Consider the following 25,290-nt stretch of genomic DNA (forward strand, 5'->3'; position numbering starts at 1 on the left):
TCCAAGCTAGCAGCTCAAATCCTCCTGTTTCTTGTGAGCTGAGACTAGATACCCTGACATTTAAAAGATCTCCCCAGCCTGGAGAAATGCCTCCTTCCTTTACTTATTTTTCTTTTCTAAGAAGAACGGGACACACATCCGAAATTAAATGATAAATCCTATTTTTGCTCCTTTAATTTTAAAACGGGCTATTCTTAAATTGTAAAAATCTTGTGTCAGATACCCAAATTGCGCTTAAGGAAGCAGTCGAATGTGTCTGGCATTTTCCAGCACCCGCCTGGCCCTGTCTAACCTAAAATGAGAGCCGCGCGTCCCGAGGGGCGGTGGGAGATGCCGGCGGGCAGCGTGTCTGAGCCCAGCAGCCCGTGCCAGGTCTCCAGAGGTCAGAGCACGGCTCTTTCAGAGTGTGCATCCCCCCTCCTCCCTCCCCTGTCCCCTCTCGGTGTGTATTTTGTCTCCTCCTCCCGTGCGTGCCCGTCTTTGCCTCCCCGCTGCTCTCCCTCCGCTGCCGGCCCCGCTCGCCGCCCGGGCTCTCGGGGCCGCCGCTTGCTGGGCTCGTCCTTGCTCCCCGCCGCGTTTTGCCGAGTCAAGGGGATCTCTCCGGAGCCGGGCGAGCTGCCGGCGGCGGTGATGTGATCGCATAGCAACACAGCAGCCGGGGCGGTGGAGGAGGAGAGGCAGCGGTGCTGAGGCTCAGCATGCATCCCTGTCACAGGGATCCTCTGCTGATTCACACAGCCCCGCTGCCCCCGCGCCTCGGACCCGGCCGGCTCGGAAGGTAGGCCATGGCAACGCTTGTTTCCCACTCCTGCCCGGGCTGGAAAAGGGAGGATGTGGAGGGATGGTTCAAGGTGGGAAATGCGCTCTTTGGGGGTGTGCGTGTCCCTCGGCAGCAGCGCTGCCCATGCATGTGCGGCTGAGGAAACTTGCGGAGAAGAAAGGAAGGGTGTCGGGGTGAGAGCCGGAGAGGCGGCCGAGAGCATTTCCACGAGGGAGAGGCTGGGGAGCAGCCAGGGATGCGGGTCCGGGCAGCAGCCGCCTCCCGCACGCCGCTGTGATGCTCCGCTCATTGAAGGTTTATTTACCCGGGCCGAAGGGCTGCTCCGGGCAGGGAGCGTGGTGGCCTTCTAGCACCTTCCTGGGAGCATCAGGCAGCAGGGCAAGGCAGGCACCCAGATATTCCTCACGTAGCGAGCCAGGATCAGCCCCGGCTCTGCCCTTTCCATTCAGCACCTTACGCGGGCCAGCCTTGCTCCTTCGTGTGTCCGCCCTCCCCTCCCCCAGCTTCTCCCCAGCTCCTTCCACTCATCGTTCCTCCTCCTCCTCCCCTCCCAAGGGCTCCTATTGCCAGCACTGACCTTCCCCTGGATGAGCCCTGGCCGGCTGCAGGATGGCCTGCAGCAAGCACAGGACCTTTCCTGCTCCCAGGGCTCAGCGCTCTGCCTCCCTCTCCCTGCCATGCAGCACAGCCTGGGCTGTGGTGTCTCAAGGTTTAGTGCCACAGATTATTACAGGTGCCCAGTCCAGCCTGGTTCCTTCAGCCTTCCCTCCAGCACAGCAGCACAGCCGTGGAGATCCACTGGTGGAAGTGCCAGCATTGTATTTGTGGGGTTTCAATGCTGAGGTTGCCCGTGTGCAGTGACAGGGGTGGGGAGCAGTTATTCCCATACCCTTAAATGCCACACTTTCTCTGGGAGAAAGCAGTGTTTGTTTGTATTTTGAGTTTTAGTGATGGAAAAAAAAAAAGTCTAGTCAGTTTTTTGTCAGTTTGTTTCCCTGTGCCCTAATCCAAGGTCCCTCACATCTCTCCGGCTGCTGCTCACCTCTCTGTCTTGGATCTGGGAGAGTTCTTGTTTGGTTATTCCCATTAATGGCCTTTCCTGCCTGACCACGGTGCCCTTGTTGAGGAAGCTGTGTGAGGTCCCAGCCACCAGCTTCACCTGTGCTGGGGGTTTTCCTCTCTCCTGGCACTCACGTGTGGCTCTGGTGCCATCTCACACCCTCCCCTGCCAGCTCCTGTGCTGAAAGCTCTTTCTCTGCTGCTGTGGAGCTGTCCAGGCAGGGTTTTGGAGTCAGCAAGGATGTGGTGCCACTCTGGAAAGGAACGGGACCACAGTCTCATTTAGCAGCTGTGTCCAGGAGTGTGGGAGCCTGGGGTGCAGGGAGGGGAGGTGTTGGAGGGTTGCTGTGATTGATGCTGTGCTCAGGTCCTCTCTGTCAGCTGAAGGGGCTGAGATGGGATGAGGATCATGTCTCTGGATTAATGCCTGAGTCAGATCAATGCTGCTCTCTAAAACTGGCCGGGCTGTAACTGTGAATGGGCTGCTCAGGTTGGAGTGGCTCTTTGCAAAACCAAACAAAGTGAGACAGGGAAGGGATTAAATGAATGGGTTGAAACAAAGTCCTGAGTTCTGGAGACATATGGTGAATTTATGAATATAATCATGTTTTGAGAAATACATTCAAGGCTTCCACTTCAGCCTGGATGTCTGTGATAAAACCATAACAGAGGAATTATGAGTCTCGTGAAATAAGACATACTGACCAGAAAGAACTCAGTCTTCAAAAAACTCATTTTCATAGGTGTATGAAGATGAAACCAATCTTTTCAGAATTGAGCCAAAATTGCTCCATCCCATTTGCCTTTGCTGTTTCCCTTTGCATAAGAATAAGGTCACTCTGACACATCTCAAGTAGGGGAAGGAAATGTGACTCCATGGGGCACACAGCCTGGTCATAAAATTCATGGCCTCAGAAGGCCAGGGAGCCTTGTGCTTTGGCAGGGAGTTTATTGTAAAAACGACCTTGGGGGCAAGGCAGAGTATTCAGTTTAGAGAAGGAGGTGCCAGGTTTACAGTGAGAATGAGAAGCAAAGTGCCAAGGCAGCCAGAGTCAGCAGCATTGCCTTGGCCATCAGAACTGAGTGTGGGTGTGCTCTTCCCACTGCTGTTGATCAGTTACACAGCGTGGCAATTGGGTGATGTGCTTTTCACAATGCAGCAAAACTTGTTTGCTGCTTCCAGCAGCAGGGAAGGGAAGGTTCAGGTGCTTAGAGGAGAAAGGCTTGAGGTTTTACTGGTTTAAACTGGCAGGTTTCAGGGCTCCAGGAGCCACGTTTCTGAAGGAATGTCTTCAATTTTTATGCTCAGTGCAACCTTCTTTCAGTCATTAAGCAAGTGGTTTGCCCCCTATTCTGCTGTCCCTTTTGGGAGGTTGCTGCTTGCTCTTCTCCTGCCCCTTCTGTCTGTCAGGTCCAGCAGGCAGCAGCTCCTCTGTGTCCAGCCCAGCAGGGCTGTGGGCTCACAGCTGGCTCCTCTGCCTGCTCCACTCATTATTTCAGTACTTTAAGCTGCTAAGAGATGGGAAGAGTTCCTAGGAAAAGTGAGCTTTAGAGGGAGCAACTTAAAACCCAGCTGGGAGTCTGAAACGACACACAAAGGAAATTGAGGTTTTTCAATCTTCCTTTAAAAAATCCCCCAAGTTATTTTTGAGCAGAGAGAGGGGTAGTCAGTTTTGCATGACCGTGTTGTGGGCATACACCCACACTCACCTGGTGAGGTGGGGACATCATCATCACCACAGTTTCCTAGTGCAAAGCCAACTGGTGAGATTTTTCAGTTTGAGGTTGTGTGAGTGTGTATATTCTGTTGCTTAGGAAGATGGAGAGTGAGTGAGCCAGGGGAAAGGATGCTGCTTCCTTATTAAGATGTGTGGCACCTGTTTATCCATTGAATTAAAATAACATTTTGGTTATGAACTCCAAGTCCGAGTGGCCATTTAAGAAAGGAGCTCATTAGATGTGAGTCCCCACTTCACCCACCCTCGGTGAATAACACAGCTTCTGCTGCTTGCTCACTGCCAGGTACAGCCAAGGTTTTATGCTACTTCTCATGGACAGGTGCTTAATTGAAGCACCCTTCATTTTAATTGATAAAGGGGAGCTGGTTCTTTGGTGGAAGTGCAGTGTGAAGCCCAGTGGCTGCTTTGGCCTCTGGGATTTTTAGCCCTCAGATGCTGGGGTTGGAAATGCTCCCACATGTGGAAGATTGCTGGCAGTCTCCTTCCAGGGTGCATGGGAGCACATAGCAGCCAGGAGAATGTTGGGATGATTTTTGTGGGAGTGTGTTTGGGTGTCTGTTCTGGGTTTGTAAAGAGATGGAGATGAAGGGCCCGTGCTCTGAGAGGGAACTGTGTTGTTTTTTGTTGATCCCAGTGGGACAAAGGTTGCTTTTCTCTCACCAAACCTTGACCAGTGGGGTCTTGGGAATTAGGTCGTCTGGCCTGCGATCTCAGGCTTAAATTATTTACTTACAAGTGCAGAAAATAATTTTTTGCTGAAACAGGATGTGTTGTTAAGCTGTCTAGGGAGTCCTGCTGTCTGCCAGCCTGGGAACGCTGCCTTTGTTAGCATCTACATGGGAGCTGAACTCTGAAATATCCACAAGCCTCCCACCTTTCCCCTGAAAGGACACTGAACATGCTGAGCTGAAATGTTATTACTTCTCCGTACAGTAAGTTAAACAACAACAAAGTCATTAACATTTCCAGCAGCAGGGAACATGTTTGTATTTCCACTCTCCTCATGGGATAAAGGCTGAGCTGAGCTGCCTTGCCTCAAGATGTTCCCATATTTTTTTCCTTATAGGCCAAGATCTGAAGTGGAAAGTTTCAGGGAAGAATGTTTAGGAGGAAATTAGGAATTCAAAGCATAGACCGTGTGAGTGAGAGACCTCTTGACCTGTATGCTGTGTTTGCTGCTGTTATGTGTGGTAGGGAGCTGGAAATTCAGCATTACACTCTACTGCCTGTGACAGGTTTCTAATCTTGGGGGCTGGCTGCAGGCACTGGGTCAGCTGCAGTGTGAATTCCCTCAGTGCTTGGGTATGGGTTTCTATCAGGAGGGTTTTAAACAAATGCAGCAGAATTGGAGAATTCTGTGCACCATGTGCCCTGGTGGCCAGCTGTCACCTTCCTTTTGGCTGGGGTGGAGAAGAGGTGCTGCAGGAGCTGGGACAGCCCCTCAGCCAGCAGGGATGCTCTGCAGCAGGTCTGGAAAGCAGAGAGAGCACAGAGGTCCCTGAGGGGTGCAGTGAGTTGTGTGACAGAGCTGAAACAGGACTGCTTGAGCCAAGGCTCTCCAGCTGCCTTTGTCAGACTGCCTGGAAAGAAGGGAGTGGGACAGGCTCTCCAGGGCTGAATTTGTAACAGCTCATGGAGGAAGAGAAAAAAAGGCAATTATTTTGGTTTTAATACCTTTAATGCCCAGGCATTCAACTGTTGAAAAGCAACATCCAGATTTTTGGCTCTCTCATTTTTCAACTGGAAGATCATCCAGGTCTCACCTCGGTAGTGGTTTGGGTGCTGAAGTGTTTGGAAGCTCTAGCACAGCACTGTGGAACATTTCTGCTCCATCTCTCAGGGTGCTCTGAGAGCAGAGGCAAGTGTTGGGTGCTTTGCTTGGGGGAGGATGCAAAGCAGCACCAGGTAAGAAGGTTGTACCTGGTGCCTCTGAGGGCTGATGTGACACCTTTGTGCCTGCACAGACAGCTGAGGCACACCAGAGGAAGAGGTTTCCCTCCTTGCTGTCTCCACTGTGTGAGTGCAGTGCCCCAGTGCTCCATGGTGACTCTGCCACTGCTTCTTGCAGTGTCCACCTGTGGAAATTCTCACCTGCTTCTGCTCACCTGAGCCTTGATGTTTGTTTTGTGCCCAGGGGACCAAGCTCACTTTATATCTGTTTGAACAGCCTGACCACGTTGTTCCCTGAGTCCTCCAAAGGAGAATCTCAACTCTTTTCAATCAGAGGCTTGCAGTGGGCTGTGGGGATGATAGTTTTTGTTTGCATTTCAGTCTGGTTTGTACGGTGTTGAACCTTGGCTGTCGTGTGCTGGGTCTCCAGCACCAGCCTGAAGCAGAGTGCAGAGGGTGAATGGTGGTGTGGGAGAGGCAAAGTGGGTCCCAGGTTTGGCTCTTGACAGGCACAGGCATCAGGCAAGAGGAATTCAGCCAGGAAGCATCCACAAAATCTCTGCTCCACATGCTGCAGTGCCCAGCCCCAGAGCTGTATGGAAGCACTGAAGTAGGAGTGCCAGAACTGGAGCTGTTTTGTGTGCCTCAGCAGAGAAGCAGAGCAGATCCAAGAGCATTTCTCCTTGCTTGGTTCCAGTAATAGCAGGGAATTTGGCAAGGGGTCACATGGAGCTGTTGGCTTGCCTGCAGACGTGCCTCTCAGTCTGGTTGTCTCTCTCTCCCCAAATGTGCTCCTTTGTGCTGGCTGCTGAGAGCTCAGGCAGTTCCACACTACCTGGGTTCTCTACCCCTGGGCTTTGCCTTTGCTGTTGCAGAGTGGCAAAGGGCAGCTGAGCCCCTGCCCTCCACCCTGCTCTAGTGCTCCTGGCAGCAAGGGGCTGCACAGGACATGACAGGGTAGTGCCCTTTGCTTGGCACTCAGCTTGTTCTGACTGCTGCCTTGGGCAGGCTTTAGTTCCCTGTGCCATCTGTGTCCTGATGGGCTTTGCCATCCCTGGAGGAGTTCAAGGAGCCAGCCCTCAGGAGGGCAGCAATGGCTGTCCTTATTCCCACGATGCTGGCAGGGAGCGTGGGCACCTGCAGGACCAGGGCTGCCCACCCCATCTCAGAGCTGCACCTGCCCCGTGCATGCACGTCTGGCACTCAGCAAAGTGCAGTCAGAGCACCGTGAGCTGCCCACCACTGCTCCTGTTCTCTGTGCTGCTGGCAGGAGCTGGGGCCAGGCTGTGCTGGGAGGATGAAGAGCAGAGAGCCCCTGGGTGTGCTGTTGGAGGGCTGGCTGAACTCCTCTGGCCAGCACACATCCCTGCAGCTTCACTGCACTGTGCCACAGAAAAACCCAGGCCTCGGGATGGCAACTCCAGGGATACATCACAGAACCCCTCTGCAAAAGCCATGGATTTCTTAGTCCTGGGGAAGAGCTCAGCGGCATTCCTCTATCGGGGGCTTTGAGGAAAAATAACTTTTCACACCCTGAGAATTGTATCTTGGCTACATTGAGTGTCATCCAGAGGTCATATAGAGGAACAGAGCCCAAATGGCACAAGCACTGGAGGGAAAGGAGGTGCTGTTACCTTCTGTCAGAAATCTTCTGTACCCTTGGGGCTGGGTGTGGTGAATTTGCACCGAGAGGCTGGAGGGCTTTGAAGACCCTGGAATTTATAATGATTAGTGTGGGTCTCATAATCCCCTCATAATCCCCTGGCTGCATGGGGAGAGGAGCAGGGATGCACAGCCTGCAGCCTTCATTGGTGCTAATGGGCAGGAGAGGGAGAGGACGAGACCTTGGACTGTCAGCCTGCTGGAGAGCTCAGCACAGGCTGTTCTGCTGGAAAGGGAGCGAATTATGGCTGTAAAAATCACTAAGAGATTAAAAAAAATCACAGGATAATCTCTTAATGTGTGTAATTGAGGGCAGAGAGGCAGTGAGGGCTGTGAGGGTGCCAGAGCTGGGCAGTGTGCACGGGGCCGGGGGGCTCTCCTCAGCTGTCACTGCAGGATGTGCTGCCTCTCCTGCTCCTGCTCCTGCCCTGCCAGGAGGGCTCCCCCAGCTGTCCAGCTGAGCTGGGTGTGAAGGAGCCAGCAGCCTTCTTCCATCAGCATCACTCAAAGCAGCCTCATCTCCAGGCAGATGTGAGCTCTGTCTGCTGGAGAAGGTGATTTTTACCTTCTCAAAGTAGGAAAGCAGTCACCAAGTTATCTCTGAGCTTCATTTCTCGTGGCTTTCCATAAAGCTGAGATGGTGCTGGCAATGAAATGAATCCCTGTTTTAGCTCGTTTAGAGTCCAAACAACAAATCCCAGCAGCACTGTGACCAGGGGTTGCATTTCTGATCTATAGAATAGTCAAGGGGCCACTGCTAACTGGCTTTACAGGTCATGCAGTTCAAAAATGGGGATAATGAAGGGAATTTTATAGCTCATAATGAGCAAAAACTCATAAAAAGCTAGCTCACAGTATGAGATACATGAAGCTGGGGCTCTAGGCAATTTGCCTTCTGAATATAAAAGGAAAAAATATGTTTGAAAATGTTGTCTGTTACAGGGATATGTCTGTTCTGTCTAAACATAAGTTGTTCTGGATTAAAAACCATACTGTACCACCTGCTAGGAAGAAAGTGAATGTTATCTCAACCAAACTATAACAATGGCCATGACAGTGAGATCCTCTCTCCCTTTCTTTAAACCACGGGCATCTTGTACAGCTCAAGAAACCCAACTCTTTCTAAAAGTGCAGTGTAGTCTGTGGGACTCACTAACAGCAAATTGCATAACCAGGTGGAAGAAAAGAGTTGGATGCTTAGATGAAACAAGACTGCAACACTAGCAGAAGCACATTAAATTAAAAAAGGTTTCGTTTTAGTCTGCCATGGAGGCAGCGCTGCCGGCAGCTGGGAGGGGGGTCAGCTCCGTGAGGAGGTGCAAGCTGACCCGGGGACTCTAACACTGCCTTTCAGGTGCTCCATGCCCGTGAGCAGCAGCTCTGATGCAGCCCCTGGTGATGCAGGAATGGCTCCATGTCCTCCCTCCCTGTGCTGAGTGGCGCCCGCCGGCCCCGGCTGCCCGCCCGCTCTCCCAGGTAAGAGCTGCCTCGGGGAGCCTCCTCCGGCTCCTTGGTGCAGAGCTGGCGGCTTTCTGTGGGGCAGACAGGCCCTCTGTGCCTGCGGAAGGAGGGCTGCCAGCTCCTGCCCCCATGGCTGAAGGAGAGCGTGTGCTCTGCTCTGGCACTCCTGCTGCACAGCGTTCCCCAGAGCAGGGCAGAGAGCACCTGCAGGGCTGGACTCCGAGCCTCTCCCACAGTAAAGAACCAGAGGTTAACTGCTCTTATGTATTTGGTTGGGCTTTTTTTTTTTTTTTTCCCTGGAAACTTGGAAGAATGTCAGCTTTTGGTGAAAACGTAGGTTTTCTACTCTTCCTGGTTGCAGAGAAGAGCTGGGAAATAAACCCCTGGTGGATGCTGTAAGGCAGAGGAGGAATCTGACCTCTTACTAATCTAATTATCTTGAGGCACAGACCTTGGTGTCCCTCCTCCTTCCCCCAGGGTCTTGGAGCCCCAGGGCAGGCTCCTCACCAGAGGGGCAGGAAGGTCTCTGGGGAGCCCTGGGTGAATGGCGGAGCAGACTGAAAAACAGAAAGGTGCTGGCAACTGTCTGCAAAGCTGCCTGTGCTCTGCACTGAGCTGGCATGAGGTGGTTGAGCACCCCTGGAGTGGGCTCTGCCAGGCTGTGGATCCCTGTTTGCCTGTAGCTCTTGGTCCCAGGGTACCTCTCACCTGTCTGGACAGTGCCAAAGGTTCCCTTGGGCACTGGCAGTGTTCTTGCCAGGACAAACCAGGTCTCAGCTCTGCCTTTTCCTTTTCTGTCATGCTTCAAGAGAAGCAAGGGCTGAGCCTGGGGTTTCTCCCTACTGTGGCTGACCACCAGCCTGGGCCTGTTTGCCCCGGGGGCTGGGATCTGCAGGGGGAAGGCAGAGCTGTCTCTGGAGAGGCTCCAGCCTGCAGGAATGAGGCAGGGGCAGGCTCTTGGTGTCCGGGTTTCTTGGCCCCAGGGTGGCTGGTGCCATGCTGTGTGGGCCAGTGCACAGTGGTTATAAACAGCCTGGCAAATGAAGTGAGGAGGGAGAGGGACAGAACAGGATGAGCAGGGAAAAGCCTTCCTGACCTGCCTGAGCAGCCCAAGCCTCTGTGAGGGGATCAGAGCTCTGTGGGATTTGCTGGGAGAGAGGAGGGGAGCAGGAGCAGGGTTAATGACAGCTCCCTGTTAGAGGAGGCTGCTGTTGGCTCCTGGGGAACAGCCTCCCTGTCCTGTCCTTGCTGGTCCTGAAAGCTCTGGGCAGGCTGCACAGCCCGTCCTTAGCTGTGCCTCCCTGAAGCCCCCTCCTCCAGTCTGGGAGCTGCCCTCCCATCTGTTGGACCCGAGGGTGCTGGGGAGAGGAGCTGGCTGGTCCCAGGGGGAGGGCCAGCACCCATCAGATGTGCAGGCAGAGAGGAGAGGGAGAGATACTGGGAGCTTTTCTTTCCCTCCCTGTAGGTGGAAGAGAGCATGATAAAAATTCAGGGCGTCAGGACTGTGGGGGACACAAGAAGCCAGCCCAGAGCTTTTTGGCAAAAAGAAACTATTTGCACTTGGTCCAAGCTGGCATGAACATCTGCTGGTACCCAACACCGTGCTGGGGCACAACAAGGGCATCTTTGACTTTTTTTGGGATTAGATCTCAAGAACCCATTTACCTCCTGGGTCACTGAGCCTTGATGGGATGATTTCCTGGCTAAATGCCTTTCCTGGCAAGCACCCCTGTGTGCTCCAGCATGGGGGCCAAGGTCTCTGCTGGTCATGGCAGAGCATCCCCTGCCCTGGCCTCGCAGGGACGGCTCTTCAGCTGCTGTCCCACCGCTGCTGTCCCACCTGGGCTGCCCTGCGGCGGGCACATCCCTGCCCTCCGGTGCTGGGAGGGCAGCCGCGGGGTTAGGGCGGCTCGGAGGCTGCTGGAATGCCGCTGGACAAAGCTGGGATTGAGGCTGGCCGTGTGGCCGCCGCCCCCCGCGCATTCCTGGGGGGTCAGTGCCCGCTGGCACGGCGGCGGCAGCGATGCCGCTCCTCGGGCCGGGCCGGGCTGAGCGCGGCCAGCGGCGCTTGCCACAGCAGCGTGAGTCCCAAAATAACCCTGCTGCAGGGTGACGGGGGGTGAGGGTCCGGGCTGCCGCTGCCGGGCTCTGGGGAAGGGATGCTGAGGGGTGCTCGGAGGGAAAGCGCTGATTTCTGCCTCTGCTCGCCTGCAGGGGTTTCGCACCGGGAAGCTGGTGTTCGGCACCTGCTCTCTGCTTGGTCACTGCTATGAGATTATCTGCGAGGCTTGGGAGCTGCAGGCGTGGTGGGCTTTTAACTTATGGAGTAAGGCTGAGTTGTCTGCAGAGCTGTGCTGCAGGTGCCCCCAGGCAGAGCTGATCCCTTCCTTTGGTGTCCCCTGGGACAGAGGGGAGGGCTGGAGCGTTCCCTGGGACTGACCTACTTCAGTGCCACGAGCACCTGCACATGCAGAGCACTGGTTTTAATGTGTGCAAGCAGCAGTTTGAGCTTCAGTGGATCATTAGCTGTGGCCCCAAGAACGCTGTGAACTCTGTGGGTGATGGTTTTCTCTGTTTTCTTGGTGTTTCTGGAGTGGCAGGATGGGGAGGCAGAGAACAGCCTGTTGGATGTTTTTAGATGAATCAAACTTAGCACCAGTCTTGGCGATCGTTTGATTTTTCTCTGAGAACTGGTGTGGAGGGGGTATTTTTAGCTGTACAGCCAAATTCCTTGTCTGGTTGTTTTCTCCTGCCTGTTGTTTCCCTCGGCTTGGCTGCATCCCTTCTCCAGACACCTCCAGGAGCCCTTGGACAGCACAAGTGACAAGTATGTGCACATTCCCCTTGAAAGAGCTGCTGCTTTTCCCCCAAGGCTGCTGCCCTTATCTGGCCTGTTGTACGCTGCTTAGAAAGTACTAACACATTTAATTATGGTTGATTAAGCACCTGGGGATAATTACCTCTCTAATATCAAAGCAGCATTCGATCGAAATGCTGCCATTTCTCCAACACAGCTCATTGATGTCTCACTTATGGGAAAGTGTCCATGTGTTTTGCTTGACAAACTGTGGTTTTTGGAGAGAAAATCCCCTCTCACTCACGGAGTCCTGCGTGAGGGGCTTTTGATCCTGTGTGTTGCTGTCACCAGCACATGCAGCAGAGTGTGTTGTGATACAGTGCTGAAGGCTCAGGAGAGGATTCCAGCAAGGATTTGCTGTCCAGGGATCAGAACCCAGTTTTTCCAGCTGGATGTGCTTCCCTTGCCTGGCTGGGTTGGGATTTGCTGTCTTCTCTCCGTGGCCTTTTGCAGCACCCTTCCCACGGCTGCTCATTCTGGAGAGCTGCGGAGGAGAAGCAGCATCTGTGGAGGAGAAGTGGCTTCTCAGATTTGCCATGCAGGCAGGGAATATCCTGGAGCCTCTGTAGAGGAGCAGGTGGCAAGTGCCAGCATTGGGGATGGCATAAAGGATGTTGGCAGATCCCCTTGGTCCCTAGGAACAGCAGGATCAGCCTCCTCTCGAAGCACAGCAGCTCTGTATAACACGGGAAAAATCATCATTGGCCCTGCAGGCACTGTGACACACAAGGACCAGCGCTGGCTTAACAGCTCTCAGCAAGATAAGCTCATTGCTGGGTGGCTGAGGAGAAAGGAGATGTGCAGCAAACCCTCCCTTCAACCTTTGCTCTGGGTGCTGCTGGAGCTGGCACTGCAGCCTTCTTGCAGAGACAGCCAGGAGTTTCCTGGGAGCTGCTAACAAACCACTTAAGGAACAGAGCAGCCTCACTGAGGGTCAAAAAACCAGTCAGGGTTGGGGCAGAGCTGGGTGGGTGTCTCCAGGCAGGATCCCAAAGCACCAGGCAGCACTCTCTGGATGCAGTGTGGTTCTGTTTCTGCCCAGGTTGAAGCCTCACAGGATGGTGCAGGACCTTCGAGTGTAACCCCCCGGGCTCCAAGCAGTGCTGCCGGGCCCCAGGCCCCTCTGGAGATGAATCTTTGCTGGAACGAGATCAAAAAAAAATCCCACAGCCTTCGGTAAGAGTCCTGCCTGCAGCAGCTCCAGGCTGGCCTGGCCCTCCAGCCTTGCCTGCTGCTTGTGATTGTCAGGAGGTTTTTGAACTTTTTTGCTTGATGAGCCACATGAATTCACAGTGACCTTGGCTCAGCTCCCCCTCTGGTACACAGATGTCCTTTTGCTGGAAAGCATCTCCTCCATTTCTACCCATCCCAACCTCTCCTCCCTCCCCTCCTTCCCTCCTGCTTTCTGCTGCTCTCTCTCTCCTCTGCCACCTCTGCAGCTGTCTCTTTTTGCCCCGTGGCTTTGCCTGCACCTCCTCTGTGCCCATCCCTTCATGGGGAGCCATCCCCACTGTGTGAGGGGAACATGCCTTCCAGACTGTCAGAGTCTGCAGCTCCACAGCCAGCATGACAGAGAGCTTAACTGGGGCGTGTTAATTGTTTCCTGCCTTAATCCAAGGCTCCTGGAAGCTGCCCAGACATGTAAATGCCATTCCAAGCCCCCCTTGCTAGCCAGAGCAGTTCTGACCCACAGGCAAGCACAGAATGACTGTCCTCCACTCTGGGCTCCAGGGTGAGGGATGGCTTCACTTTCTTGTCCCCAGTGCCCCCGTGCCTCACCCCACCTGGCAGTGTAGGCTCTCTGCTGGCTGGGGCTGTGCACAGCCCGTGCTGAGCTGTGCTGCCATCCCTGGGGGGTCCTGGGGCTCAGCCCCCAGCTGTGGTGCTGTGCTTCCCCTGCTCTGGGAACCTGCTCCTCTCCTGTCTGTCTGTCTGTCTGTCTGTCTGTTGTCTCACTGTCCTTGCTCTCCCGCCAGGGCTCGGCTGGAGGCCTTCTCTGACCACAGTGGGAAGCTGCAGGTGCCTCTGCAGGAGATCATTGACTGGCTGGGGCAGAAGGATGAGGAGCTGTCGGCCCAGCTGCCCCTGCGGGGCGATGTGCTGCTGGTGCAGCAGGAGAAGGAGACACACGCGGTGCGTTCCTGCTGCTGCCCTGCTCCTGCTCCGGGGCTCTGCGTGGGCAGCCCTGCCTCCTGCCACTGCCCTGCACAGCCAGTCCCTCAGGGTCTCCATCTCTGCTCTGAGAAAAGGCAGAGCCCGTCTGGTTTTAGACAACAAACCCACATTACAGCCTCCAGTCACCTGCAGCTGGTGATGAACCCTGTCCTTTGTAGTGGCTTCCCTGTCCTACCTCTCACTGGCCTCTGCTTTTGGGATCCTGGAGCCTGGGAAGGCTGGTCTAGGGGCAGTCCTGTGGCTGGGACATGAGTGCTGCCTGCAGGAACATGTTATCATCATTCCTGAAACTGGGATACACCCAGGCAGATCAGAGTTTCCTGCTCCCAGGTTCACAGCATTTTCCTCTCACTGCCAGTGGCTGTTGGGCTTTGGTTGTTTTTACCTTGGAAACAAAATTAAGATGTTTGCTGCTGCTGTCCCTCATCCTTGCTGGGGTTCCCTGGTGCACAAACAGCCCATCCAGCAGACAGCACTGGTGTGGGAGGGGAGGAGAGGACATACTAGACCAGCGTGCCTCTGAAGCCTTCCCTGGCAGATGTGCTGCTTTGGGGCATCCTGCTGTTCCTCTCCTTGCTCCTGCAGCAGCTGGACCTGTTGCTGAGCAGCTGCTGGAAGGGTTGTTAGCGTGGCCATGCACAAGTGCAGAGCATCTCCAAGCAGTGCCTCTGAAGGCACCATAAATAAAACAGCTCCTGTTGTGCAGCCCTGGCTCAACACTGTTCTGGGCTTGCTGTTCTGCCTGCCCACTCCAGCAAAGCTGCAGGAGCCACCTCCTGCCAGGTGGTCATTGCTTCCCTGAACTGAACAAATATTTCCCTTAACACTGACTTCTCTCTGTGCCTCCAGGGAGGTTTGGGCCTTGGGGTGAATAAATCACTGCAGCATTTGGCAAGGGGGCAGCCAGGGCACAGCTTTGTGGCTCAGCCTGCTGTCTCATCTCTGTGCTCTACTCTGCAGGCTTTCATGGAAGAAGTGAAGTCTCGGGGGCCATACATTTACTCTGTCCTGGAGTCAGCACAGGCTTTCCTTTCTCAGCACCCATTTGAGGAATTAGAAGAACCAAGTTTGGAAAGCAAAGGTCTGTGCAGCTGCCCCCTTTTTGTTCTCTGGTTTCACAGCTCCTCCTGGGCTGGCCCGCACAGGGTGGAGTGGAGGTGGCTGCGGTGACACAAAGCAGCACATCAGTGCCCTGCCTCACACCTCGGTGCCCAGGCTGTGCCCAGTCCTTGGGCCAAAGCTCACACTGGCACAGAGCAGTGTCACTGTCCAGGAAAAGGCAGAGGCTCCTGGTGCAGTCCATGGTGGGGGCACCTCATGGGGCAGCACCAGATGTGCTCTGGGGCAGCTTTTTAAAAGCAGCACAGCCTGTGAGGATGTAGAGGCTGCATACCTCGAGGAGCTGGTGCAGAGATGGATACTATTATCACTTGTTTTCCTTCCCTTTTCCCAGTTTTCCCTAGATTATTTTATCTCCAATTTCCCTGCTGTCCCTCCACCCCTTGACCCTCTCTCCTCGGGTTGGGCTCTCATTTTTACCCTGTTCCCCCACTTTCCTTCCCAGATGTGTCTCGGCGGCACCGGATCCAGAACATCCTAGATTATTTTTATCTCCAATTTCCCTGCCCTCTCTCCTCAGGTTGGGCTCTCATTTTTTCCCCATTTCCCCCTCTTTCCCTCCCCAGATGTGTCTCCACGGCACCGGATCCAGAACATCAGCCGCTTTGTGTGGAAGCAGGCCAACGTGGCCAGCGAGCTGTGGGAGAAGCTCACGGCCCGCTGCGTGGACCAGCACCGCCACATCGAGCGCACCCTGGAGCAGCTGCTGGAGATTAAAGGGGCCATGGAGGAGCTCAGCACCACCCTGGACCAGGCTGAGAGCGTGCGGGACACCTGGGAGCCCATCGGGGACCTCTTCATCGACTCCTTGCCGGAGCACATCCAGTCCACCAAGGTACGGCTGGCTCGGGGAGGCTCAGCCTTGGCCGTGGAGGTGGTGAGGTGCTCCTGGGATCATCAGCCTCATCAGTGGGATCTCAGGGCCAGGGCCTCCTTCCCACAGCCCCCCTGCTTCGTGAGGGGGGTTTGGCCAGCAGTGTCCTGAGCAACTGGCCATGCTGAGCACCTTGTCATGGCACAGACCTTACACAGGTACAGTGGCTCAGCACTGTCAAGCCATTGTCCCCTTTTCATTTATCAGGAGTAATCTGCAGCCCCCATTTCATTTATCAGGAGTAATCTGCAGCCCCCATTTAATTTATCAGGAGTAACCTCCCATTTCATTTATCAGGAGTAATCTGCAGCCTAGTTCGTTTGGTTGGGTATTTTTTTCCCCTGCTAAGGTGCCCCGTGGGAGGGTTAGTCAGCTAGTAAGTGGCTTGGTAGTCACTAACCCACCCTAGCTTGTAGCAAAGGAATCACATCCAAGTCCTGGCTGCTCACCTGCTTGTTTTCCTTCTTCCCCTGCTCTGTGCCTGTGTCCCCTCCCCACTGGACTCAGCTGTTCAAAGAGGAGCTCTCCCCCATGAAGGACGGGGTGAAAGTGGTCAATGATCTTGCACACCAGCTCGCCATCTCAGATGTCCACCTGTGCATGGAGAACTCCCGGACCCTGGAGCAGATCAACACCCGCTGGAAGCAGCTGCAGGTGGGAAGGAGTCAGGAGCAAGCACTGCAGATAAACCCTGGGCAGGAGGGTGCTGGGAAGGGCTGTCACTGCTGACCTTCAAGGATGATAAAGTAAGGTTTGGCTCAGCAGGACGTTGTAGCTGGTGTTCCTGGAAGAGAAGAGCATCAGTTCAGGGTGGGGAAAGAGTCTGGTAAGTCTGCAGATTTGGTCAGGAGAAGGCAGTGTGAGGAACAAAGGGAGAATCAGGATGTGTTGGAGGGGGTCAGTGCCAGCTGTGGCTGCTTTGATGCCTGTGGGAGTATGGATGCAGGTGAGCTGGAGATGTGGCTGTGCTGCCCCGGGAGGAGGAGGTGTAGAGGGCTTAGCAGGCTGGAGGAGGACACAAACACCAAGACAGGAGAGGAAGGAGGGGCATCTGTGTGCTGGGGCATGTCTGAGTCCACCCACAGGCCTTCCTGAATGGGTCATCAATCCAAAATGCCTGCTGGACTGGCAGTGAATTATTTTTCAATTCCCCAGGCCTCCATAAACGAACGCCTGAAGCAGCTCCAAGACGCGCACCGGGACTTCGGACCAGGCTCCCAGCACTTCCTCTCCTGTACGTGAGTGGGTCCCCCTGCTTCTGTGTTTTGTTGTGGCACAGCAAAACAGGGTGCAAAGTCCTTTTTCCTGAGGCTGGAAAAGTGCCCAGGCTGGTGCCTGGTGCACGGGAGCTGGAGGCATCTCCCAGGCTGGCACTGTGCTGCCTCACCTTTGGGACCAAAGCAGGAGGCATCTCCCAGGCTGGCACTGTGCTGCCTCACCTTTGGGACCGATGTGAGTGTGGTTTCCCTTCAGAGCACAGAGCTGTGACACTCACAGCAGCAGCAGCTCCCAGGGGACACTGGGACTGTGTCAGCCTCAGAGCAAGACAACAGATGGCAGGAAAAGGCAGTCCCTCATAGCCCGTGTTAGTTATTTGGAGGCTAAAAATGTGCCTTTTCGGGAGGTTTTCATTCATGTGGCGAGGCAGAGGGATGCTGGTTTTACAGATCAGAGCTGTTGGCTGACAGCTCTCAGGCCTGCAAAGGCTGGGCAGCAGTTGTGCTCCAGAGCCTGGGGTCCATCCTTGGAAGTGCTGAGCCCTGCAGTCTCTGGATGTCAGTGGATTTGTTGGCCTGTGCTGCTCTGCAGACTGAATACTCCTATCTGAAAGGAAGAATGACTTTTCCAGTTGCTGGAATTGATACTCTACCTGTGAAAAAGGCAAATATCCAAGGGTCATGCCTTGGCTTCCATCCTCTTATGTAACACAGGGTGGCAGGCAGCTGGTGTGGGACAAATCCTCATCTTCCCAAGGTACTGCAGCTGGCACACAGAGCAGGAACACCAGATGCTTTGGGTGTCTGAGCCTGGTCATAACAGGCAGTGCTGTGTCTGTGTGCCCAAATCCCATCTGCTATGAGCCCTGCCCACTGGTCACCACAAGGTTGCTTTGGGCATCATCCAAAACATCAGGAAATGCCTCTTCCTGAGTTCTGAGCTCAGCCAGATACAAAGCTCCTGGCTCAAGAGGCAAGATGTCTCTAACAAGACCAGCAGTCTTGAGCCTTTTTTATGGGCAGCATCCCCTTGCCTGCCCCAACACCTCCAGCTGGTGATTTGGGAAGATGCAGCCTTTTCAGAGGCACCCACCTGCTGGCACAGTCCTGCCGTGCCAGGGCTGGCATCAGAAACAGCAGCAGCTTAGGGGAGCATTTGGTGTTGAACTGACACGTGTTTCTCTCCCTGCAGCCTCTGTCCAGGTCCCCTGGGAGCGAGCCATTTCCCCCAACAAAGTGCCATACTACATCAAGTGAGTGTGCTCCCAGACACAGCCCGAGGTCCTCTCTGGCCTGGAGGGGTCAGGAATTGGGCAATTAGGAGGGGGGGGCACACTGGAGTGAGAACTCTCCTGCAGTGAAGCAGGGCTTCCTCAGCCTGGCAGATCCAGGCTTTCCCTGGCTGCTGGGATCCCAAGATGAGAGGAAACCCCAGCTGGAAGGAGAAGGGCTGGCAGCAAGTGGGGGTATCCTGCTGTGGGCATCCTTCATGCTGCTGTGGCTGGGGACTGTGCTCCGGGGCATGCAGCAGTGTCTGCAGACACTGAAACACTTGCTCCCAGCACTAGCCAGGTCCTTTTTTTGGTCCTTTTTTTAAATTTCTCACTGCAGCTTTTGGTTACCACATTGACTCTTGGTCTCCATCTCTTTTGCTTCCAGCCACCAGGCCCAGACGACGTGCTGGGACCACCCAAAGATGACAGAGTTGTACCAGACGCTGGGTAAGGAGGCTGTCACAGAACCTTTGGAGCAGTACCTGCCTTTTTGGGTGCCTGTGAGATTCCCCCAGGCCACCTGCTCCCCTCTGTGCCTCAGGGTCCCCCAGAGCAGCGGGGTGTGACCCCTGCCCGGCTCTGCTCCTCACTGTCCTTCCTGCACGTGCTCTGCTGGGCTCTGAGGGCTGCAGCTGCTGCTTCCTGCCCTGGAGATAAGGAAGTTGTGCTGTGGTTTTATTCTGTTTTCCTGTGTCCCTGCAGCGGATCTGAACAACATCAAGTTCTCGGCGTACCGGACAGCCATGAAGCTGCGGCGGGTGCAAAAAGCCCTTCGATGTGAGTGAGGCACGGGCTCCCTCCTGCTGGCTCTCCCTCAGTGAAGGCTGAAACCAACACAAGCTCTTATCAGCACATCAAAGGCAGCAGGCACCAGGGGATAGGTAGCTGAGGCGAGAAACCAGGAAGATGAGCCTGGGAAGCTGAGCAAATGCACCAGGCTGTGTCAGTGCCTTCCTCACAGCTTGGGGTGGAGGTGACCCAAGGGCAGGTGCTGTCCAAAGGGATGTGAGAACAAAGTGCTCCAGCTCGGGGTTACAAAGCTGCAGCACCAGGCAGGAGCTCACCAAGCAGCTCCAAAGGAGCATGGAGGAGGCGTGGATGTAACTGAGAGATGAAACCAGACTCACTGTCAGGGACAGAGAGGGCTGCACTGCTTAAAGAGGAGGAAGGGAGCTAATAAAGCTGACTTCTGCACTCTTGGTGAAAACTGGAGGATTCATAGCCAGGTGAATATGATACAACAGGAGTTCACACATCTCTTCAAGAGGTAGCTGCTCCCTGGAAATGGAAGGGAGGAGTTTCTGGTGGAACTGGCAAGCAGGCAGGTGGGAATCCGATAGATGCAGCGTCCTTGGCTGCCCACAGCTTTTGACAAAGCCTCTCACCTAAGGCTCTGTCAAAATTAAGCAGCAGCAGGATGAAGGAAATCCTCCTCCTGAAATAATTGTTCATGAAGGGGAGCAGCAGTGGGGCCCAGGCAGAGCTGTGCTCCTTGACATCCTGTGAAAGGGCTGGAAGGAGGCAGTGAGTCAGGGGAGGAGGAGTTTGGGTTCTCAGTGGAGTCAAACCCTGGCTGTGGAGTATTTTCATAACACTGTGGTGATCAGGCTGTCCTGTCCCAGGGACATTCAGGGATGATGTAAATCAAATGGAAGAAAGCTTTTGCCACCCTGTTAAGGTGTCCATGCAGCAGCAGGCAAGGTGTGGAGAGGAAACAAGGGCTAAGAGCAAAGGAGAACTCTCCGTGTGCTGCTTGTGCATCTTTGGTTGTGCATCTCTTGCACCTCACATGCTGCACTGTCACCTTCTTTCCACTCCAGAAATTACTTGGATAAGTGCTCTTTATTCCAGATATACTTGAGAAAAGGGCAAGGAGGTTGCCAAGGCAGCTTTCCCATCATGAGAAGTTTGGTAGAGTGGCTGTGTAGGAAAGAGGCAGTGAGGGATAGATCAGAGCCATATGCAGTCGTGGGCAGTGTGGACACGAGGGTGGGCAGGAGTGATACTCCCTGGCATGGAAACTGGGGCTTCCCAGTGCAAGTGTAGCAGCTTTGACAGGAGAAGGGAGGATTTATCCCCAGAGTGAAGTTACAGTGTGGAAAAGGCACACAGTCCCCTGGGTACTGTGAATATTAAAGGTCTCAAAGATGGAAAGACTTTCAGGAAAGAAATATTGCTGGTTGCTAACACAGTAGCACGTACAACCTGCAGCCACAGAAATCTGAAAGCCGGGCAGCTCACACTGTCCTAGCCCTGTTTTGGGTTTGTGCCTTAATTCCCTCACCCTGTCAGAGCTGGAGACAGGACTGACCCATCTCTGGGCAGTTGCTTGTAGGGTCTATGTGGGTCTGTGCCCCTCACCTCCCCACAGCAGCCCCACAGGGACCTGGTCCATGCTGAGGGGCCAGCCCTGGGCTCTGCACAGAGCCCTCCATGGGGGGCATTTTCATGGCCATGGCTGGACACAGAAATGAGGGAGGAAGGTCACAGAGAATGGCGGCTCAAGGTGGAGATGTGGTATTTTGGGAGAAGCTCACAGGCAGGAGAGAAATTCTAGCAGCTGCACCCATCCTTTCCAGCATCTTTCCCAACACAGTGGGACTAACACTGCCCCAGGCTAGGGCAGGACAGCATCTCCCTCCTCTTGCTTCTCACCTCTCTCATTTCCCCTCTGTTCCCTCTGCCTGCGCTTTCTGTGCAGTGGACATGGTCACCTTGGGCACGGCTTTGGAAATCTTCAACGAGCACGACCTGCAGCCCGGGGACCGGGCGATGGACGTGGTGGAGGTGATCCACTGCCTGACCGCCCTGTACGAGCGGCTGGAGGAGGAGCGCGGCATCCTGGTCAACGTGCCCCTCTGCGTGGACATGAGCCTCAACTGGCTGCTGAACGTCTTCGACAGGTACCTCTCGGTGTCCCCTGAGCTGTGGGGCTGCCAGGCCTGGGAGGAAACCCCTGTGTGGCATTTATGTTCTCTGAAAAATCCCTTTGCTCAGGATTTTTCTCCTGGGAAGCTGAGAAGCCTCAGAGAAAAAAACCCCAACAATTATTACCTCATTTGCTTCTCCTGTGTTTTGCTCCTTTGGAGTATGTTTGGAGATTGTTTACCCACAGCTGGTTGTTTCATTGGGTTTCTGGTGTGAGTTCTTTTTCACTCTTTGGCCAATCAGGGCCAAGCTGTGTCAGGACCTTGGAGAGAGTCACAAGTTTTCATTATTATCTTTTTAGCATTGAGTAAGAATACTTTCTGTATTCTTTAGTATAGTTTAGTATAGTATTCTTTAATATAATATAGTACCATAAAATAATAAATTAGCCTTCTGAGCACATGGAGTCAGATGCATCATTCCTCCCTGCCATGAGGGTCCCTGCAAATAAAATACCCCCGTGCTGCTCTTCCAGCTGGCAGTGCTGCACAAAGGTTCTGGCTGCCAGCAAGGGAGGCTGCCTGCTGTGTGCTTGCCTTGATGACCCCCCTGCCAAAAAACCCCACTCTGGAGCATTTTCAGACCTGTGCAATGTCTTGTCCTGCAGTGGCCGCAGTGGGAAGATGAGGGCTCTCTCCTTCAAGACGGGCATCGCGTGTCTGTGCGGGACAGAGGTCAAGGAGAAGTTCCAGTGTGAGTCCCTTGTCTGCCTCCCCTAGAACCTGCTGTGAATTCACCTTGGAAAACAGGAGTGGTTTTGTTTCCTGGCTTAGACCCTCTTTGCCCAGGAAGAGCACAGAGACAGCTTTCCTGCAGTGACTAAGCTGCTTGCATCATCACCTCTCCCTCCCTCCCCAGGCCTACGCCACCAAAATTAGGAGGTGTTTCTGTAGAGTGACTGGTGCTGCAGTGATCTTGCTGCATGGCACTGTAAGGAACAGTGCAGAGAAGGCACACAGGAAAGTTATCCAGTGCTTTCCATTAGGAAAATACCAGGGGATGCATGGCTGGGGGAAGTAGGTTTCAGGCAATTTGCTTTCCTCACTGCATTTTAACCATGGAATATTGTGGAGGGGAATCTTGTGTAGCACAGGGAGCACCAAGGGGTTAAATGAAGGGATTAGGCTGATTCATAGAGGACAGGCTAGCTGGGGCTGTTTAATAAATGATGTATGTAACCCCTGTCCAAAGACACTAAACTGGTTGTTAGGAGCTGGAAGGACACTGGTAAAAGTAATTTAATCGTAGCTCAGGTTTTTACTCATATTTGAGCTCTGTGCTGGGGGTGGGCAGTGGGGTCCCTGGTGTCCCCACACTCCTGCCCTTTGCTGGGCTCTCAGCTGTGTGTGTGTGCCCGCAGATCTCTTCAGCCAGGTGGCCAACGCCGGGGGCCTGTGTGACCAGCGGCACCTGGGCGTCCTGCTCCACGAGGCCATCCAGGTGCCTCGCCAGCTGGGGGAGGTGGCAGCGTTCGGGGGCAGCAACGTGGAGCCCAGCATCCGCAGCTGCTTCCGCTTTGTGAGTGCGGGGCCGCGGCGCTCACACTGTGTCTGTGCTGGGGACAGGCTCCCCGGCTGGCAGGGGGGCTGCTCCCCACGGCAGCCAGCTCCCAGCTCTGAGCAGCCCCTGCCTGTCCCCCCAGAGTAACGGGAAGTCTGCCATCGAGGCGTCCCAGTTCCTGGAGTGGGCCAACCTGGAGCCGCAGTCCATGGTGTGGCTGGCCGTGCTGCACCGGGTGACCATGGCCGAGCAGGTGAAGCACCAGACCAAGTGCTCCGTGTGCCGGCAGTGCCCCATCAAGGGCTTCAGGTGAGGGCTGTGGCACGGGACCCCGGCCCCAGGGGAGAGTGTGCTGTCCTGCAGGACAGGGCTGAGCTGCTCTGTGCTCCTGGGGGAGCCTGGAGCTCTGCAGCCAGCAGTGTTCCTGGCAGGGCAGAGCAGGTGCCAGCCAAGGGGAAGGAGCAGAGTGCCTTCCTGGGGAGTGCAGCCATCAGCACTGTGGGTTCACTGGGGTGTTAGAGCGACACAGGCCACCTCTGTCCCCTCCCACTGACACTTTCTTGGGCTTTAAACGCGTGTTTTGATGACTTCCAGTGCTTCCCTATGGCCTCTTGACCTCCCCAGGTATCGCAGCCTGAAGCAGTTCAATGTGGATATCTGCCAGACCTGCTTCCTCACGGGGAGAGCCAGCAAGGGCAACAAGCTGCACTACCCCATCATGGAGTACTACACGCCGGTACAGGGCTGGGCTGGGCTGGGGGGGCCCTGGTGCAGAGCAGGGCCCACTGGTGGCAGCAGCCTCGTGGTGTTGAGGCTGGTGCAGCCCCACAGGTGGATCCCTTGTGTAGTTTTGCACCCTGTGCATGCTGTGTCCCTGTTCTGGGGCTCGTGGTGAGCAGGATGCATGGCCCCAGTGCCCAGCTTGGCCTGTGCCAGGCCCCCTGGCAGGCTCACAGAGCTGCTGTGTGCCCTCCTTGCTTCCTCAGTTTCATCTGCCTCTTCCCCCATGGAGCTCATGCCCATCCTGAGGGGATATCTTACTGAGGGTGCTGAGCTGTGGTCCCCCACTCTTCACCAAACAGGCGCCCGTGTCCCATTTGTGTCTCTGCAGACCACATCCAGCGAGAACATGAGAGACTTTGCCACGACACTGAAGAACAAGTTCCGCTCCAAGCAGTACTTCAGCAAGCACCCACAGAGAGGTTACCTGCCCGTCCAGTCTGTGCTCGAGGCTGACTTCTCTGAGACGTGAGTTGCAGGGCCCTGGCTTATGTCTTTGGGCCCAGAGTGAGACATGAGTTCTGTGGATGGAAAGAGCATCTCAGCTCATGCAGGGCTCCTGGGGGAGGGCTGGAGGAGCACTTGCTCTGGGGGTGATATGCCACCTTGTTCTTGGAGGAACAGAGATTTCAGTCTCTCTGTCCAGCCCCTCCCTGGCTCTTCCCAGCCAGGTGGGGTCAGTCTGTGCCCAGCCTCTGACCCGTGTGCATCTCTTGCAGCCCAGCCTCGTCCCCGATGTTGCCACACGCTGACACACACTCCAGGATCGAGCACTTTGCCAGCAGGTACCCCCATGGGCTCTGCTGTCCTGCAGGGGCACAGAGCACGGCCCTGCTGGGTGTGGGGGGGCTTTGGGGCACACAGGTGCTCACAGACCCCTCCACCTGCCCCAACACTCTGCACAGCCAGGCAAACCTGCCTGGGACGTGGTGGTGCTGTGTAAATTGGCAGCAAACACCTCACAGCAGATGTCTCACCATGCAGCAGCCTCCATGTGCTGTCCTGCTCTCCCCAGGATGAGCTGCTGGGTGGGCTCTCAGCAGGCACATCCCTCAGTGTCTTGTTCTGCTCTGTGTCCTCACCAGAGCTGTTTGCCAGCTTCCCACTGCTGCTGCCTTGGGGTTTGTGGCGCCTCTGCCCTGGCTGTGGGGACTCAGGGGTTACAGGGAGCTGTACTTGTAGCTCAGGTCCTAGGCTGGACATGGAATTCTTACATCCCATTCCTTTGCTTGTGAGAGAGGAGGCTGAGCCAACTGCACAGCAGCAGCTCTTTATTCTAGAGACTTATACCCAGAGCAGCAGTGTATTTTGGTTTTTAAAAAGGCAAAACTCTCTAGAGCCTGTGCAGGACAGATTGGTGCAGGCCAGGTGGGAAGCCCTGCAGAGAGGGTCTTGCAGGGCCTGCTGCAAGTAGCTGAGCAAACATTGAGGGTGTCTCTGACCATATCTCAACCTTTTTCTCTTCCCTCCAGGCTTGCAGAGATGGAAAGCCAGAACTGTTCCTTCTTCAGTGATAGCCTGTCCCCCGATGACAGCCTGTGAGTTCTCCTTTCCCTTCTCCTCACCTCCTGATGGGTCAGGGCTCCTGTGGCTCTAACCATGCCTAGCCAGGGTACAGAAATGCTTTCCTTCCCAGTCCCATTGAGTGAGAGGCTCTTGGGCACCCCCAACAACAAACGTCAGGGATGCTGAGCCCCTTCTGAGCTCTGGAGCAGCCAGGAGCTCCCCTGTGAAACTGCCTCCCTCATGCTGTCCTTCCCCAAGGGCACACAAACCCCCTGATTTTCCTAATGAAGGTGTTTCTCCTCCTGCTGGAACAGGGATGAGGACCAGTACCTGCTGCGCCATTCCAGCCCCATCACGGACAGAGAGCCTGGGGGCAGCCAGCAGCTTCCAGGAGGCCTCAACATGGACGACAAGGGAGAGCTGGAGAGAGTCCTGGCCCACTTGGAGGATGAAAACAGGTAGAGACAT

General features: G+C 54.9%; 1 protein-coding gene across 1 annotated transcript in view; it reads left to right on the plus strand.

Annotated features, from left to right (window-relative positions):
• The first annotated feature begins 354 nt into the window (after positions 1-354).
• The window catches only part of DRP2 (dystrophin related protein 2), a 29,224-nt gene continuing 4,288 nt past the window's right edge, over positions 355-25,290 (plus strand). Inside the window, exons 1-20 of the mRNA XM_064427084.1 lie at positions 355-778; positions 8,486-8,607; positions 12,492-12,625; positions 13,426-13,582; positions 14,585-14,705; positions 15,310-15,578; positions 16,125-16,271; positions 16,773-16,851; positions 18,027-18,087; positions 18,494-18,555; positions 18,811-18,885; positions 20,810-21,011; positions 21,644-21,729; positions 22,397-22,554; positions 22,679-22,845; positions 23,161-23,272; positions 23,648-23,784; positions 24,036-24,101; positions 24,789-24,854; positions 25,137-25,280. Of these exons, the coding sequence (XP_064283154.1) occupies positions 8,515-8,607; positions 12,492-12,625; positions 13,426-13,582; positions 14,585-14,705; positions 15,310-15,578; positions 16,125-16,271; positions 16,773-16,851; positions 18,027-18,087; positions 18,494-18,555; positions 18,811-18,885; positions 20,810-21,011; positions 21,644-21,729; positions 22,397-22,554; positions 22,679-22,845; positions 23,161-23,272; positions 23,648-23,784; positions 24,036-24,101; positions 24,789-24,854; positions 25,137-25,280 (2,336 nt within the window). The 5' untranslated portion in view covers positions 355-778; positions 8,486-8,514. The remainder of the gene's footprint in view (positions 779-8,485; positions 8,608-12,491; positions 12,626-13,425; positions 13,583-14,584; positions 14,706-15,309; positions 15,579-16,124; positions 16,272-16,772; positions 16,852-18,026; positions 18,088-18,493; positions 18,556-18,810; positions 18,886-20,809; positions 21,012-21,643; positions 21,730-22,396; positions 22,555-22,678; positions 22,846-23,160; positions 23,273-23,647; positions 23,785-24,035; positions 24,102-24,788; positions 24,855-25,136; positions 25,281-25,290) is intronic.

Source organism: Passer domesticus, chromosome 7 (assembly GCF_036417665.1).
Source record: "Passer domesticus isolate bPasDom1 chromosome 7, bPasDom1.hap1, whole genome shotgun sequence".
NCBI classification, from domain to species: Eukaryota; Metazoa; Chordata; class Aves; order Passeriformes; family Passeridae; genus Passer; species Passer domesticus.